The following is a 19,005-nucleotide window of genomic DNA, read 5'->3' as shown; positions in this document are numbered from 1 at the left end:
TTCATGTCATAGTCTCTCAGCAGCTAATTTATCTTTCTCGATGTTCACATATTTCGAGTAATGTGCGCGAGGTTGTCTGGTCTACACGTGTCTGGCCTGGTCTATACAGATACAAAAAAATATGTAGAAAGCATTGCGGCTCACTGCCCACTCCAAATAGGTCAGAGTAATGTTTGTTAATGATCTGGTGAAATATATGGTAGAGGTCAGGCTAAGGTACATTGTGTTACCTTTGGAGTTATGTTCTTTTGTGAAGAATTTCCTAATTACCCCTATGGGTTGTAAATATTATAAGAACATTTCTTGCTTTTCCTGTTAGTTTTGGATAATATTTTTTTTGTCTTTTGAAGATGTCTATCATGTGGTAAGCATACTTCAATCAAAAAGTTTCTTGGGATTTCTGTCTGTCTACTGTCTGATGAGTTGCATGTGTTTATCTGTGTACTGTCTTTGTCTTGTTTCATTGGCCTGATGGCTGTACACTGTCTCATTCGTGTCATGCGTTTGTTTTTTTACCACTGAGAATAATAAAGAAGGAGAAGTACAATTCTCAGTTTCGGTATGTCTTTTTTATTAAATACATTGCTGAAGAAATATTTACAAAACACTTGGGTGGAAACTCCAGTTGCAAGCAGTTTGTACATACATTGTTATTCAGGTGCAGAAGATGAGGTGCTTGGAGGGAAGGGGAGGAGAGGAGCGCCCTCTTGCTACCCTTTTAGACTCCTTGGATGCTAGAGAAGAAGAGAACGAGTACTCATTTTGCTGCTTCTAAACAATGTCACCTGCTGGAGAAACCCAGTCTACTAAACAATTATTGGTACATTGGACAATTTACTTCTATCTTCTTCCAATTAGCTGGGCCAAAAAACTACAAAGGGGGAAACGTAATGAGCCAGGAGGGTGTCACTAATTCCGTAGTCACAATGCACATGTTCCCTATTCATCTTCATACCTGCCCCCGAGAGGCAAACTTCCATGGAAAGAAAGAAAAAAAAGAACACACATTCAAGTCACACAAGCACCGCACTCAACTCCTCGACCCCCTCACATTAAACAATTATGTCAAAGGAAACACAAACACTCATAAAAGAGAAAGAGAGAAGGCCGCAAACTACCCCCACCCATCATATTTACACTCCACTCAGTGACTGCACAAAGCACAGACACTACAACGCCAAAATGATGCGATCTCAGTCAGAAAGTTATTGTAGCGGGCTAAAAACAATGAAAAAAAAAAAAGGCCCTGAAACTGATACAAGAGTGATCTGAAACACAAGTGTCACATTAGGTCAGACAGAATTTTGCATATATGGAGGAGGATTTGTACAACTCACAGAGCTGTATGTAAAAACAACCCTTTCTAAGGAAATGACAGGTACCTTCAAATCAAACTGACTTGAAAGCAATGGTGTCCAGCTGGGACAGATAAACAGAGTAGTCAAGACCAAGGCGAAGCTAATTGAGTGAAGATGATCAATATTGCACATTCTGACTGAGTTATCACTCAGTTTAATATAATTCTCTTCAAGAAAAAAAACATGCATTCAGTGAAGAGACATCCAGAGTAGATTAATCAAACAGAAAAGACAAACAGAAATCAACTACTTTTAAAAAGTTATAAAACATACTGTCCACTAAAGTAGGATCAGTCAAGAGTGTGTGTTAGTACAGTGCTGGGACTGGTGGCGTAGATTAAGAGTGTTCTCAAACGTTCATATTTTATTTTCATTTTATGATTATCAGCATCAATCTGCTGTTGTTGAGATCCAGCACACAAACCGCTTTTTCTTTTTTTATGAAGGCCAGTTTAGGTTAGCACAAAAATCTCGGGATGTGGATTTGACATATCCAGATTTTTATAACGTCTTGATTTCGACACATTCATTCCCTATTTCACACTGCAGGGACATACTTGGGATGTGAACACCCTTTCGGAGAAAAGGCTTCTAAACATGATGAGGTGATTTATCCAGAAAAATGAACACCACAGCGGATCACAACTGATGCTCAGGCAAGCTGTCCGCTGATGGTAAACTATGGTTCCTGAAAAGGCGCACGGTTGGCAGGTTGCCATGACAAAAGCAGGTTCTCCACGGAAGTATTGTTGCCTTGCGAATCTGAAGTAGTTGAGCCGGTTGGATGAGCTGAAAGGTCCACGTGATTTCTCATGCAGACTCAGAGGAGTAGTCATTGGTGTGATGGACTGGATCTTGGCATGGATTACGTGATGTGAGGTGCCCTTACATGCAGAAGTGAAGTTTCATTTCCTAAGTTCAATTTAGGATGGGGGACTATTTGTACAAGTCTGTGAGGATAGGATTTTCTTGTGAATGGTGTTCAATGCTCAAAGATGTTTCTTGAGGTTCTTTCCATGTACACTTTCTCATGTGACAGGAAGTGAACGAACACACACACACACACACACACACACACACACACACACACACACACACACACACACACACACACACACACACACACACACACACACACACACACACCTTACATAGTTGATGTGGTCCCCGTGGTAACAGGACCATGAACAGATGCACACACACAAAAAAAGCATTGTGCACTGAAAAAGGGAAAAGCGGGGGAGAGCTTATGAACATGAGTCAAGCCCTTAAGTCACCCAACAGGGTTATGTGGTGGGAGAGGTGATACAAAGGTATTACAAAAAATTATGAAAGTGTGTATGATAGATTTCCTGTCCTGGTGAGGCGTGATCACTCCGAGCTCCTATGAGTCTGTGGCCTCTGGCTGTTCAGTACCCACCCCACTCTCGCTCGACACGCCCTCGTCAGATTTCCTGTGCTTCCGGGCGTGCTTGTATTTGTCCACGTATGCCTTCACCAGGTTAGCCACTTTGACTGGGTTGATCTCACCACTCTTGCTGTGGCACACCTTCAAGTAGAGCAAAAGGGGCATTAACCTCGCGCCACATCAAAGCGTTCATGAGCTGTGAAATAACACGTCTGAATCAATGTCACAAAACAAACAAAGGCACAGCAGGAGTTCAGAGTCCGCCATGTAAAAATAGCTCATTAAATGAAGGACCACTAATAGGCAAAAAGGCTAAAAATAACAGCTGCTACACAAATTAAAGGCAGCGATATAGTGCTAATGTATCTTGCGTATTGACAGTGTGCTAAAGTATATAATGTATTGACAGTGCGCTAATGTATATAATGTATTGACAATGTGTGCTAAAGTATATAATGTATTGACAATGTGTGCTAATGAATATATAGTATTGACAGTGTGCTAATGTATATAATGTATTGACAATGTGTGCTAATGTATATAATGTATTGACAGTGTGCTAATGTATATAATGTATTGACAGTGTGCTAATGTATATACTGTATTGACAGTGTGCTAATGTATATACTGTATTGACAGTGACATCCATACTCTACAACCCACTGAGGACACTTTCCAAAAGTCTATCACCCCACCACTCCTGCCAGGTTTCTACCCAAAACACAGGCATGGGCGCCTCTCGCCCCTTCCCCTACCTTCTGTACAGCTTTTCGCAGGATCTCCTTGTACTCCTCCTTGGTGATGTCTCTGTTCTGGTAGAAGGGCTTGATGGCCAGTTTCACCTCTTCAACGGCCCTCTCCTGCATGTGGAGCTTCTTCATGTACTGTGGAAGGGACAGAGAGGAGGAAAAGCTTAGAGAAATGGCTCTGGGACAACACTGACAGGTAGGTCCTCGGGGAAAACGGAGTGGGGGGGAAGCATATGAGTTTGCCGGTTAAGATTTGCCAGTGGGGGGAAAAAATCCAGAATGAGTCCAGAAGTGTCAACCAGCTACTGTGCCATCAGTACAATTAGCTACTTTAAAAAAGATAGCCTTTGACTTGATTTTTTTAAAGACAAATTATATTAATATCACATGTAAAAATAATCTCAAAACTTTTGTAAGAGCGTTTCATACAGAATGTCAAGTTCAGTCATTTTTCATCCATGCTATATTTATGGAATTATACCCTTATCTGTCTCACCTGGAGACACCAGACAAGTGACAAAAATCTGACTATTATAATTTTCATTTTTGTGAAGAATTCCCACTATAAATTCCCCCTGTGATGTCACTATGTCTATAACAGAATCATGCCATGTGCCATTAAACGATAAAACAAAACAACAAGCCGTATCAGAGATTGACTTTTCACCTATAAAGGTGCTTTATGGTAGCCTGGCCGTTACCAGACTGTGACTCCATTTCATTCCGTCAGTCAGTCTGGGCCAACCCAATGCATTTTGGTTTCCGAGATGGGCGGGTGCTTATCTTGAGGTTTAAAATCATTGGAGTTCCCTTAACCAATCAGCAACGTTTAGTAAGCATTCGGTAGATTAAACTCTTCCCAAAGCCAGTTGGGAGAAGAGCTACGACGTCCTTTCTCATCATAAAACTTACAAGACAATCCTCTTCTCCTTTTAATTGTCTGATGTTCTCGAGAGTTGAGACAACTTCTCCGATAGCTTTTCGTGTCTCTTCCTCCGTAGCCATTTTTGCTATACTGTTAAGCTACAAACTCGGCTGGACTACATGCAACTCGGCAAGGCGAGTTTTGCGTCACAGCTCTGAACTGTTCGCTGATTGGTCCGGCAAAATTTTGAGTTCTGGAAACGATTGTCAATGGGGCTGGGCCAGACTGAGTATGAGCTTGAAATCAATTCAGGCGGAAATACGTAGGCTGGTGTCACCAGGCTAGCTTTATGGTGTACTTCTGCATGAACATGATAGGGTAGGGATTACATATCACATATACTACTCTGAGGGTTGTCCCAATAAGGAAATACAGCAAAATTAGCTCTGTTGATTTCTGAACTTTGGTAGTGGTCACTTCCTAAACCACTTCCAGGGATTTCCTCTCCTCACCATGTCCTTGTCCGTGTCCCCTGCAGTAGACACCCCCTGCCCCGTGCCTGGGGCTTCCTCCTGGGTCAGAGAGCCTGTGGAGGAGGCTCTGGCTCCAATGGTTTCCTGTAAGAACATAGCAGTGACAGAGGGATTACAGGTCAGATCAGGACAAAAAGTAAAAAATAGGGATTCCAGATCTGTCAAAATCACATTTACAATCGCAGGGGTTATTCTAGGTCAACTGGTGGCGCAAGGTGACAAAAACATTATGGGTCTGCCACGTCTTTTATTTACATGCATTCTTTAGGAACTCAACCAAAGATCTCAGAGAGAGCACCACCATTTGTTTTCAGAGAACTCAAAATGTTGTAGTGTAATTTGAAGCCAGTGTCTAAGATGTCAAATCTGGGAATGGTGTGGTTCCGATGTGTAACCTTTAAGGAATGCATAGATACATTTTCCCCTCCAATCAGCATTCCTGAGGGCCAGTCTCTTCCCGTTTCTCAGGAAGGCTTCAAGTTTCATTTCGTCTGAAATATATCTGAGGCCAGTTTCAGTTTCACTCGTGACTATAGACGCTGCCAAGGGTAAGGTCTATGCAGTCTAACTTCTCATGGTGTCTGGTGAACACTGCCACCCAATGGCCACCCCATGGTACAGCAGCAAGCCAGCATATGTAGGACAGCTTCTGGAAACCACCCCTGCACCAAAAAAATGTGTTTCACAATTTCACTTTCTTTCCTTCTATTGAGTTTAATGGGTAATTCCCTATGATGGGGGTTTTAGCTATCCCAACAGGAAATTATTATTGACTTACAATCAAGCTGCAAGATGGTGGTATGTGGGCCAGAATTAAGGGAAAGCAACTTGTGTTGGGTTGTGACTTCCTATTTCAGTTAGCTGAATTTGGGAAGTCTTAAAAGCAGGTGTTCCTTCGAACAGCACATGGAAGTGGAAGATCTTTTTAAGGTTGAATGTGAGGCACAAAGAGGTTAGCCACAAATGAGAACAAATCCTGATACAATTTCCCTTTCTTTTAAAAGTTTCTCTTTCATATCACGTTAGAAAAGGTCCTGGTGTTCAGACTATGCCGGAACCCTAATGAATAACAAAGCTGTGTGTTTTATCCCTCAAATAATCAGACCAGATCAGAAGATATTCTTGTCAGTAAAGGCCATGTCTTTCTCAACCACATATTTGCCTTCTGATCTCTGGTACAGGGCAAACCCCTTCGTGGATTGTACCACATGTATAGAAACCTATCGATCTATAGAAATCTATAGATGGAGTGGCCAACAGTCAGGAAGGACAACGTAGAATAAAGAATGAAAAGATGAAAATCTGTCCTCTTTGAGGCCCTTCTTTGAGTGTTTGAATCCATGTTTGTGCAAATGTAGGTTAAGTACTGCTGCCATACTGATATACGACTTAATGATCAACTTCAATATTTATTCTTCGTCATTGAAGGTTTTTTCCCCCAACAGTATCATATTTACAACAATCCCTGCTGAAGGGCTGACAGTTTATTATAATTCCGACTTTCATTTTGTTTCCTTGTGTAGAGATCTTGAGAGTGGTGACCAGTGACTACAGACATATTCACAGGAAAGGTGTGATGGGGAAAGGCACCGCACCTGGTTGGGCATCTGTGGGATGTCTGTGGCGTTAGCTGCCTTCCTAGCTGCTTCCAGTTTCTGCTTCCGCTTATAAAGAGCCAGCTCTGAAAGACAAGATACAACAGAATGGACCGTCAACCTCTCATCAAAATGAACAAACATCTGATTTCTTAACCATCTAAAAGGAGACAAAAATGAGAGACGATAAAATATTACATTGGGTGACACTGGTATCTATGTTTAAGAGTTTTTAACAAGACCTGCACAGCCATGTCTATCCCTGAAAAATGAATAATTTGTCATTGACACTCACTGCTAATTTTCTGTCCCTGAGGTCCTTCTGGTTCCTGTATGTTCCAAGTGACCCTCTTCACTGAAGTCTTTGACTTGGAACCCTCAAGGCTCACAGCCCCTTCCGTCTCCTGCTTCTCCAAGCCCCCCACCTCCTGCTTCTCCGTGACCTGGGTGACAGGGTCATGGCCCTCCTGTTTAACGGAGAGGGCCTCCTCCGTAGCACCTGCCTCATCCTCTTCAGCACCTGCCTGCTCTCCCATGTCCTTGAGGTAGAGACTGTCGAGCATGTAGTCCACATTGAAGTCTTCGTCGGCTGATAGCTCCTCCTCTTGTTTCACAAGGTCCATTTTGACCGCCCTCTGGTGCTCTGGCTCTGGGGGTGGTGAGGGGCTGATGGTGGTGGTGGTGGTGGTGAGAGGAGGAGGTGATTTCTGGAGGCTCAGACTGTGTTCAGGAGTGACAGTGGCTGGAGGAGGTGGAGGTGGAGGAGGTGGCCAAAGATCCTCCTCAGGCCAAATGCTCTCAGACTTGGCTACGCGTGCAGACTGAACACTCTTCTTCATTTCTACCTGAACAGAAGCTGAGGTAGCCTTGCAGTCATCAAGAGAGGACTTCCCTGGCTTAAGGTCTGATGGTCTGGTTGGGGGAATCTTCTCATCCTTGATTTCTTTCTGGTCCTGCAAATCTAGCTTGAAGGCATTAGGAAAAAACACATCCTCTTGCTTGGACTCAGCCACATGAGGGGACCAGGGTTTTTCTTGCTTGATTTCTTTCAGCAGAGCCAAACAGGGCTTGCTGTCCGGCTCCTTAGGGTCTTTTTCTTTGACCATCCAGAGAACTCCTGGGGAAACATTCTGTGTGTCTGTCTCTTTCTTGACCGAGACAAGAATGTCCTGTTTCAGGTCTTTAGCTGCCTTCTCCACTTTGGCAGTGCCAGTTGAGGTTATTCTCTTGTTTGAGACCTGAGCGGGCTTCCTGTGGTCTCTGGAGGAGGACACCGATGGCAACGAGGAGGAGGATGCAGATGCAGATGCAGATGATGAGGGTTTTTTGTTGAGGCCTTTGTCTTTTAGATGAGAGCTCTGCGAAGAAAGCTCTCCTTTCCTTCTCTCCCTGGATCGTGATCTGGACCGGGGTCTCTTTCTGTCTTTGGACCTCGAGCGAGATCGACTGTGCCGCCTGTTTTTGGAGCGTTTCGGGCTCAGATTAACCCTGCTGTCGTTCCTATCGCGGCTATCCCGGCGGGGCCTCCGCCTTCGCTCTTCGCTGTTGGAGCGCGAGCGCCTCTTTTCTCTGGATCGGGAATGAGATCGAGATCGCCTCTTCTCTTTTGAACGGGAACGTCGTTTGTCTCTGGATCGAGAATGTGATCTGGAGCGGATGCGTCTTTTCTCCCGGGATCGTGACCTCCTCTTATCTCTCGACCTCGAATGTGATCGTGAGCGGGACCTTCTCTTCTCTCTAGATCGAGAACGAGATCGAGAGTGTGAACGCCTTTTGTCTCTAGATCGAGAACGTGAGCGCCGCTTGTCCCTGGATCGGGAGCGCGACCGAGTGTGCAAGTGCCTCTTACTCTGCTCCAAAGCCTTCGGGGCTGGGCTGTGAGAGCCGGACTTCCCCCCCCTCTTCTTCTCTTTGGAGGAGCTGCTTGCAGGAGGCTGTGGAAGACCCTGCTCTGCCCGATGGCTTCTAGATGGTGACCTGAATCTGTTGGGGTGTGAACCATCCTCAGGCTCTGATTTGACCTCAGTCTTCACCTCCTGGTCACTGGTGTGGCTCTGACTGGTAGAGGAGTCAGAAGTGGAACTGGAACTGGAGCTAGAGCTGCTGGTGGAGGAAGAGCTGGGTAAGGAGGTGTGCTCCGGGTGTTCCTCTTTCACCTGACTGCTGGCAGGAGAGCTAGCTTTTTCAGTGTTTCTGCAATTGATCACCTGAGGGGGTTCAAGGAGTAGTACATGGCTTCCTGGTATTTCATATACACTTTGGGCGTTTGGGAGCACATCTTCCTGATTATGTGCATCCTCGTCTGACTCTGGCTCTTTCCTCACCGAAACCGGTTCCAGGGTTTCTATTTTTACTGGGCAAGTCCCTTCTTCCTTAGCTGCCTCTTTGTGTAATAACCTAGGCTTCTTCAGCCAGAACCCAACACTGGCCGGCCCTCTTGGTTTCTCACTGTCTGAGTCTGACTCCGTGTTGGAGTTGGTGGGGTCCGAAGGGTCGTACACGTCAGGCTTCACTGAGGTGTCCTTGCTGTGGGGTTTGAGGAGAAATGTGTGCTTACCCTGCTGTTTCTTCGGATCCTCCTGTTGCGTTGGATCCAGAGGATTAGGACCTGCTAGCCTCCGGGCTTGCCATGAACTCCCGCTGGCGTTGATGCGAAAGCTCACTGAAGACGATGATGAAGATGATGAAGCTCCCGAGGAACTGGCAGACGAGAAAGAGGAGGTAGAAGAAGAACCAGCAGACGAGGAGTACATGCTGGTGAAGGACGACGAAGATGCCACCTGCTCTGGCCTCTGCTTCGGGGCCTCAGTTGTCCTCCCCTGCTGGCGCGAGCCTGCCCCCTGCTGGTCAGCAGTCTGCTGGCGGACCTGGTTCCCTGTGAGGCTGTGGAGGGCCTCTGGGAAGCCATTACTACGGCTGCTGCTCCTCCTGTTGCTGCTGTTGCTGCTGCTGCTGCTGCTGCTGCTGCTAGTGCTACTGCTCTCTGCCTGGCTGCCACTCTCTCGCTTGATTTTTGGTATCCGAGGTAACACAGACACGTCCACCCACACAGGCTTGGGAGGGACTTTTCTGGCTGATCCGTCCTCCCTCTGCCTATCTGCCCTCTCTCTACTGGATTGCCGAAGGTGGCTGGGGCCAGGAGACGTGCCCAGGGCCTGAGAGGAGCCGGGTCTGGGGAGACCAGGGGGGTGCGGGCTGGACTGAGTAACGGAGGAAGGAGAGGGAAGGCCGGGAGAGGCGGGGATGAGAGGAGGGAGGATGGGCCCAGGGGAGTGGTGAGGGAAGGGAGAGGAACCGGCTTCCCCGTAAGTGGGCGTGCTGGCAGCTTCACTCACGCCACCGCTATGAGTGGGGGTGGACTTAGGCGATGGAACATTCACTGCAGGACAAAATAAACACACACAGTTAGGATGGGAATTTACACCTGCTCTTGGTCTACAGTTTAGCACACTGCAACACATCTCAGTTATTTTAGCAGCTCAATACAGTACAGGCATACACTACTTTTAAAGCAAGGCTCATAACCACTACTGCAGAGGAAAAAACATACAGTCTCTTAACCTTAGTAGTATCACACACCAGATGAAATGACTGTGATTGGTGACAGTACCACATATCACATAAAAGTCTGAATGACTGACCAGGTTTGATGGCTTTGAGGGTGCCGTCTCTGTTGATGACCACGTCAGAGCTGTCCATCATGAGGACGTTCTGGCTGGACATGATGCTGCCTAGCAGGTCGGAAACGGGGGCCGCCTCTGCCACCTCGCCACCCTGAGACATGCCCACACCACGCCTGCAGCACAGGAACACACTCTATCAATTCCCTCCAGAACTCGAATAGTTATTAGAATAAGTAGAAAGTATTTAGGCTGCCTATGTCCCCACAGCCCGTGTCCGGTTTAAGCTTACGTCGTGGATGCGGGTAATACTCTGAGCGCATTATGACGTAATCCATAACTGTGACAAAAACAGCTTTGCAGGTATGCTTTGAAAAGTTGGAACCCCATTGCACAGGCTTGGAGCTATCTGTGAGTCAATTAAGGCTTTCATGATGCGTTGACATAAGTGAAGAGGCATTTTGTGTGTGAGTGCGTATATATGTATGTATGCATTTTTTTTGTGTGTGTGTGTGTGTGTGTGTGTGTGTGTGTGTGTGTGTGTGTGTGTGTGTATGAGAGTTGTTCCAGTGGCTTGGGAGGCCTTACCTGGACAGGCCCGCAGCCACAGGTCTGGCAACAGGTTGGTGCGAGCGCATGGCAGAGCGCGACAGGCCACGGCGCTTCAGCTCCAGCAGGGAAGGTCGCGCAGGGGCGGGCTCCTCCTCCTCACTATGGGTGTTTTGTGGATAAACAGTTACCATTTGCCTAAAACACTTAATCTTAACCTAAAATTCTTGCCAATTTCAGCGTTTCTGCACAAAAGCAGCTACCATGTTTCTACAACAGTTCGGAGTTTACTGCCAAAACAAATCCAATCTTCAATCTGAACCCACTACATTATCAATCTAAAACTTTCAATCATCAAATCACAGCAGACAGGTTGCTGTTGCAGTGCTGACAACGTACGCATCGTCCAGGTCGAATGGGTCCCCATAGATGGACAGAGAAGCAGCCCCGATGTCGGCCCGCATGCTGCCCAGCGTGGTCTCTGAGGGACGGTAGACAGAGGGGATGGATGTTCCTTTCTTGGGGTTCTTGATACCCAGACTGCGGGCGATTCGTTTCCGAGAGGTGGGCCGCTTCTTTGCAACCTGAAAAACACATGTTGTTGTGTGTGGTCAATGCAATGGCTCATGACTCTGAGAGACTGAAAAGCACTGTCCTACAACTAGTCAAGCACAGTAACTTATTGCACAATTTGTGGTTTTGAGAAGAGTTTTTTCTGGCCTGAACAAATATAAGTATAACTGATACAAAAATAACACACCTGAACCAAAGAAACAAGATGTTAAAATCCCCCTTAAAGGAACTACTGCTATTTATTTTTCCATAAAAGCTGCTTTGTTGCTTAACAATATGTGCTCACCTGTTTCCTTCTGGATTTGGTCCTCCTAACTCTCCGTTTCCGCTTCGTACCCCTAGCTCCTGCAGCTTTTTTCCCATCACTATCACAGCCCTTGCCACCTTTGGTAGTCCTGCGCTTCACTGTAAAAACAAGCAGATAAATCCCTCAGGCTAAAACTGGGTTCAAGAGGAAAGGGATGAAAAATTACAGAGCAACGCAACGGCAAAAGCCCAGTGTTGGGCTGGAGTGCGCGAATCCCAAAGAAGACCAATTCCGTTGTGGTGCTACACCAAAACTACACACCTCGGAAAAGACCAAATTTGGGAACGCTCATTCAGTGTAGACACAGGAACCAACTGAAACTCACCCGTCCTCCTCCTCCTCTTTCGAACGGGGGGCCGGGGAGTGAGGTCACGCACGTACACGGCCGTGCTCAGACCAGCCACCACGGCACTGATGGTATCATCCAGCCAGGTGGACTGGATCTGGTATCTGGGTGTAAACTGCACACACCAACACACATCACTCTTCATGCCGACTTACACATGCACGTAATGTACATAAACATATTACAACACACTTATCAGTGAATAAATTGACATTGGAAACACAAACAGTAATGCAAAACAGAACCTCCAGTGAGCACAGCACTCATTGACATTCCAGTTTGCTCAATATGCAATTCTCAGTGAACATTTTTCATAGGAACCTTTTCAGCATATCTAAACTTCCAGTGGATTATTAAAAAAAAAAAAAACGACAAATATTTGTTGATTTCCATTATTAGACAATATGCTTTAGTGCACTCTCCTCTGCACGACACAACCAGCAGGACAGTCTATACAAACAGATCTTATGAGTGCAGACTCAACCAACACATCTTCTCCATGTATCTGACCTCAGAGAAAACATCCCAGTGCAGTTAGCTGAGCCAGTTAGGTGAGTGAGTGAGTGGGTGAGTTGGGGGAGGGGTTAGAAGCAGTAGCATCATGCAAACCTCTTCGGTGCGTGCCTGGGTGATGCGGTGGCGGTTCACGCTGGCCCGGACCCTCTCGCTCTGCTGCGTGCGGGCGATGGCACGCGTGGGCCGCGAGGCAGAGGGCAGTGATCGGCTGGTGGTCGGGCGGGGACCGAACACAAACTCCTCCCCGCTCGCTGGGCCAGGTCCTGGTGAGGCAAAAGTTAGTAAATAGATTCAGACAGAGACCTTGCTGGATAAGTAAAGATAGTTTTTTTTTTTTTAAGTATGCTTTAAAAAAACACCTTTTTATCTCTTATATATGATGACTAAGGACTGTAGTAACCATACTCTTTGGGCTTGTTATGGCTGTTTTTCAAATCATGCGCCTGGTTGCATCACACCATGTGAGTGCACACTAGAATAATTTTGTCTGGTCTGACCACAAGAATGCTTATGCGTCATAATTTTGCACTGAATACATTTTATTTCGAATTTCTTACTTGAGTTGCGGTTGTTGGCTGCACATTCTGGGCAGAACCACTCCTCCACAGGCACAGTGTCCAGTGGCGGTGTCAAGCACTCCATGTGGTACCTGCCACCACGGGGAGAAAAATACAGAGTGTTACTTCATGCAGTCCACAAAATATTCACAATCTGAATCTCACAATAATCCAGTACTTGAGAACAAAAATAAACGCATATGAAGAAACTCTCTGGGAATTATTTCACAATTACATTGTTCTGAAGATGTTTTAAGGACATTTGGTCAATCCAATATTTTTCATTTTGCAACACTCTTTGCATTGTGGAAGCCACTTTATATGCTCTTTGCAAAACACTGGCACAGACTTTCAACTCAACAAGAGCAGTGACATTTTGGAATACTTGGGAAGCCTTTGCTTAGCATTAATGCGTGAAGCTTTAAAGCACTTGTTTACTCTTATTACTCTTGTCAGAAACAATGACTCCCACATTTATATGCCTCTACACTCTCTTGTATAACTCAAAGCACAGCTTGGTTCCCTGGTAAGGATCTCACACATCTGATACACACAGGAGATACTCATCGCCTGCAGGGATCAGACAGGCAACAGTGGGACTGCCGTGACTGTGTGACAGTGGAAAGAAGGGGTCATGACAGCGGTGTCACTCACCCGGCGTCACAGCCATCGCAGAGCAGCAGCCGATCCTCGCGGTCACTGCCACCACACACCTCACAGCTCGTCTGCTCCAGTTCCAGGTCCACCGGCTCCTCTTGACCAACCTTCACGGGCTTCTGGACTGTGATCTACACACACACACACACACACACAAACACACACACACACACACACACACATAATTTTTAAGGATTATGATATCTCTGCAAACAATACTCCAACATAGCACATTGTAATGTACCTGAATATAGTCTACACTTCTAATTGAAAAGAGAGTAACACACACGTCCTTTGAGCTGCGCTGACAATAGCTCAGACTGATGGAACCAGGAAGGATGCACAAAACATATTTTATGAACCGTGAAAATCAAGCCAAGGTCTTAAACATTGTAATACACATTCACAGGCTACACGCCACTGTGTATCAAGTGCTTAGGGTATAAACTGTAGAATGATTAGATGTAGTTCATTGGGAGATACACACAAATCAAACAATTGCCACCTTGCTGTTACTCAGTGATGTACAAAAAACAACTAGTTAAGGTGAGGTTATTGCATGTACCCATACATTTGGAGCAAACTATGACATCCAGACACTATCTTTCCAAGTGCACTGTCAACAATGCAATAAAATGAAAAATATGTGACATTTGTGTGTTGTTGTTTGCCAGTGTGAGGTTTGATTGTTGTATGCCATAAGTCTTCCACTACTTTTACACATTGTAAGTCAAGGAAGAGAGGTTTATCTTGATATCAGTTGGAAAGGTATGAAGCCTCTCTGTAATTATCATTGCCATGCCAGATAAAATCATGCTAATGAAGAAGTAAATATGAAGTTCTACTAATGCCAATGATTTAACTAATGGCACACATTGTTGACATCTTGTGGTAGAAACATTCATCTGAACAGGATTCACACAGGGTGACGGCTGCACTGAGACCTGGTTCTCAGGTCCATAGCACAGAGACAGAAGATACGCGTAACCAGGAAACTCGGTCTCAAGCATTGCACACATTCACCCAGTAAATGTGGGCACCAGCCCACCCTGGCATACAGAGCCTTGTACAGGGCACGTACATTCTTCACTGACTTTGTCCTTTCATGAGCACAGCGTACGATCCCTGCACAACTTGTGGCAGGCATTGTGCAGCCACATACATGGATTCACCCCATATCAAGCATTTTTATCTCATCTCGACACCTTAATGCCTTGAGATCGCCAATAGCCGTACAATCAGAACTTACTAAATAAATCAGCAATACTTATATTGTATTATATTACATTATATTATAAAAACCAGCAAATACTTACAACTTTCTGAACTTTTCCTCCAAAACATGTCCTTAGACAGATGGTCTTGAAGATGATCCGGTCTACTGGGCAGGAGTTAGCATTCTAAAGAGAACACCACAAGTGTGATAAATACTTCAAAGTTCATGATTTGAATTCATAATGTTGGAGTCAATAGAAGTAAGACATTTTTAAAACATTTATTTAAACAATTACAATCAAACTCAGACAGATCTACATATCATGGTTAATAAAAAAGATAATCCTTATCAAACCACACACAATCACACACACACAGACATAAACACACACACAGCATTCCCGCTTGGGCCTATTTTGGGGAGGCTTAGGAGTCAGAGGGCAAACACACCTTCGACCACTCCACGATGCAGTCCAGACAGAAGTAGTGCTCGCAGCTCTCAGGCGTGGCCACAGGCTGCTCGTGGAAGGAGTTCAGGCAGATGGGACATTTCTCCGAGTCCTCGTCAGAGCTCAGACCGGCCAAATCTGCTGAGGTGCCCCCAACCGCCCCCTCCAGCTCCTTCCCACCATCCTCAACTAGTGAGTGCACACATACAAGGGTGTCAGTGGTTGTTTGACAAAAGCTTGTAATTGAAGCAGTGACTGTGCGAATCTCCTCACTGTGTCAACTACACATAACAACCCAATATGAGGTAACTTAATGGATGTATAGCTGTACGGTTGCTTGGCCTGAGGGCTTATGTTTATAAAGACATTCATATTGATGCCATGATGTGTTAATGGAAAACAATCTCAGCTGCTTCTTACCATCACTGTCATCCTCATCCTCATCCTCCTCGTCCTCATCATCTTCTACATCAGGGTTGTCTCCCTCGTCCTCATCTTCTTCACTATCAGTCTCTTCTTCCCCTGATTCTTCCCCCTCATCAGAGTTGTCCTCTGAAAGACAAAGATCACGTCATTAAACAGAGGCTGGGACATGACAAGGCCTCGAACCACTTATGGAATGCTTAAGTTAATGCAAATGTGTAATATGCAAAATGTCAGAAACACACAATATCATCGGAGAGAACAGAGGGAATCTGAAACCAGGTGCAAGCATTATACAGCAAACACCCAAAAGGACAGCAAAGATGGAGAATTCCCAATGGAACTCTTCAAGACCAAAGATGTAAACTCTGCATGAGAAATCTACTTTCCAGTGTACAACTCACCGTAGTCGGATAGGATGGAAGTGGCCGGTCGCTTGCCCTTGCCATGGGAGGCATTTCGGTTGATCAGCTCGTCCTGGCTGTCCTCTTCGTCCATGGCTACTCATCAGAAAAACTTGACTGCACTATTTACACCAGTCTGGGAGAAAATGAACACTACAAAAACAAGATATGAACATAAGTTCAACAATTTTCCCTGTTGATCATCAACTATGTACATGTCAGTGAAGTTTACAGGTAAAATTAAAAAAAAAAAAGATGGAAAACGTATGAGTCATTCAATGGATTCAATTGAGCAGCTGTTACATTTTTACAACATATTGATCGTTACTTTAGCCACTACACTTCTGGTCATTCACAATATTGGGATAGCGTGTTAATATCTGGTAACGTTGGTGTCACCGGTGCTGTCACCCAGCCATAACTTATTCCAATAATGAAACATAAAGAAAAAATAATTGAAAACATTTACGCTCATGTGTTGGGGACTGAGGCGTGTGTCAACAAAACAAAATAAGTTGGTTACCATACAGGTCAGTTCGAGGACAGCTCGGTGCGCTCTAGCCAGAAAGCTAACATTAGCTATGATTTTTGTGGGGTTGAACGTGCGCTATTTTTTACCCACACACTCGAAGTGCACGCGGTGCAGAAACACCTGACATCACGAAACACTTATCATCTGCAGCTGATTACTATAACTCTTCCAGCTGATCAAACTATCGTTTTCGAAAGAGGCCAAGTTAACCATCAGGCTTTGCAAACACTTTTGACAAAGTGAGAACTGAGTTAGCTAATGCTAGGTAGCTAAATAGCTAATCAACTCTACAGTCTTCTTGTTAGCGTTGGAAAGGTGAACCAGAGAAAGTTAAATAGCCAAACTGTTTTCAGTGACATAGTCAGACGACAGATGTGTTCACATACCTCAGCAACCATATATACCATTATATAAACACAGAAACCGCCTCGGTTGAGCAGACTAGCCAAGTAGATAACATGCTATCTTGATAGCTAGCTTGCTCGCTAGCCATTATCCTTGTTTTCAGACCTGACTTGAGTCTAATTTTAACTCAGAGCTACGCTTGTTATCGTGCTGCTTTGTAACATGGGTGCTTTATTCAAATATTATTACATATATTTCACTTAAAGAACATTTAATTCAGTTGTTGTTTTATGTATGTGGTGCACCTACCCTAAATAGTTGTGCTAGTAATTTATTTTTAAAAGAAAAAGGTCCTCGATTTGTGCGTTGACTGACGCTGCCGGCTGGGAATAAGGCCTTTACGACGGAAATGGCTGATCGCACTCAAATCACTGTGACACTCTTAAAGGGGAAGTAGTAGTAGTACAGTTCGTAGCGTTATGCGTTATGCAACTTATTATGTTTTATTTTCTCATTCTTTTTAGCCATTTCTACCCTTATTTATATTAAGAAATTGTGAACTGTTCCTCAATATATCACGTCATACCACTGTTCCACCCTCTCTCTCACGATTATGTAATAGTCTGCGGAGAATTTGTTGCCCCCTGCAGGTAAATTATTCAAAGTCCGCCTTCAGTCTGCTCAATTCACTCTTGTAGAAAAAGTGTACACAACGTACTGTAAAAGAGATGGTGTACTCCATGTACTCAATATACATACACACAACACACGTACGCACACACAACCTTTATAGAATATACTGTGTACGTAGTAGCCTAAGGTCTATGCCTATACATATTCTGGTTGTATATAGTTACGCACACACAACCTATAGGCTATATATATACTATATAAAATCAGAATATGTTATAGGCATAGACCCTACTGCGAACACAGTGTATTCTATAAAGGTTTAGGGACCATTGTTGCTATTGCTTCAATTCAAAATGGTTAAATTCATACAAAACTATGACAGAAAACATAGGTATTTTATATTATTGTTTTCTATTGCATCTATTGTAAACCATAATTTAATCAAACCCTGATGAAGATATAAAAAAACAGAGTGCAAAAGTGAACACGTTAAAGACAATACAGTGCAGTGAAAGAACATAGAACATAATATTTCTCGCTGATGATTTCATAGGCCACTTTATGCTATAATGACGTTTCGTATTGGTCTCAGTTATAATATCACTCATTCTTTATGTATGCATTCTGTAGGATCTCTCTCTCTCTTTCTCTCTCGCTCTCTCTTCTCTCGTTCACTGACTCAACTGTCATGCTGCATCCTTGGTACGTGCACATCCACACCAGCCTCATGGCAACGTTGTACACAGAAGTGAACAGAGTGCGACCACTATAGGGACAGCGGGTAGGGCTTTATTTCTTTAGATCAGTTAAAACTATTGACCAACGTCACTAGTCACATCCAAGTCTGCAAATCCCATAAAGCAGAGCTTTGACAAAGTGCAACAATTTGCCAAAGTGTACGAAATGTGGGCAATGGCAGGAAATTGATGACGTGAGAATGGTTTATTCCCAAAGTAAGACGTGCAAAAATGAACGCGCCGCACCCCAACTATAACTCAAGGAACTCCACCAAACCCATTGGTAGTTACTCACGCCTTCCAACTGCTGTTATACGGTAGTAGTGTGCAGTGGGAGGAGTACACCACCTTACTGATATAATCTATTGGTTGAGTGCGATGCCAGTAGACCTATGATTTGCATAACCAGGTCAGGTTGCAGAGACAGGGGAGTGGGCTGGGTTGGAATATAGCAAGTGAGCTGCTGAACTTCTACACTGGTGTCCACAACCAATATCGTAATGCTACTTTGTTGAGATACTTTGTTTTTCTTTTAGTAGAAAATAGGTGTGATGTTTCATTGACACTGACCGAGCGTGCCACACTGTTTATGTTTTTTTTTCTTCAATCAAAAATGTTTTTAAAATGGAACACT

At 44.6% G+C, this 19,005-nt stretch overlaps 1 protein-coding gene across 2 annotated transcripts; it reads right to left on the bottom strand.

The window, feature by feature from the left end:
• Window positions 1-563: 563 nt before the first annotated feature.
• Window positions 564-17,401, bottom strand: phrf1 (PHD and ring finger domains 1). 2 transcript variants are annotated; one of them, XM_080842128.1, is made up of 18 exons: window positions 17,311-17,401; window positions 16,125-16,277; window positions 15,718-15,849; window positions 15,299-15,486; window positions 14,950-15,033; window positions 13,631-13,764; window positions 12,977-13,068; window positions 12,513-12,682; window positions 11,883-12,018; window positions 11,537-11,655; window positions 11,077-11,261; window positions 10,717-10,839; window positions 10,150-10,304; window positions 6,804-9,887; window positions 6,509-6,594; window positions 4,893-4,997; window positions 3,522-3,650; window positions 564-2,907 (listed from the first exon to the last, which is right to left on the bottom strand). In XM_080842128.1, exons 2-18 carry the CDS (start codon window positions 16,216-16,218, stop codon window positions 2,743-2,745), a joined length of 5,181 nt encoding a protein of 1,726 aa, XP_080698254.1. In that variant the 5' UTR covers window positions 16,219-16,277; window positions 17,311-17,401; the 3' UTR covers window positions 564-2,742. The 2 variants fall into 2 exon arrangements, with proteins under 2 accessions (XP_080698254.1, XP_080698255.1); XM_080842129.1 differs by having other exon boundaries at window positions 12,528-12,682.
• Between the last annotated feature and the right edge of the window lie 1,604 nt (window positions 17,402-19,005).

The sequence above is a fragment of the Sprattus sprattus genome (assembly GCF_963457725.1).
Source record: "Sprattus sprattus genome assembly, chromosome: 7".
Lineage (NCBI taxonomy): Eukaryota > Metazoa > Chordata > Actinopteri > Clupeiformes > Clupeidae > Sprattus > Sprattus sprattus.
This window is presented reverse-complemented; position numbering and strand designations above follow the sequence as displayed.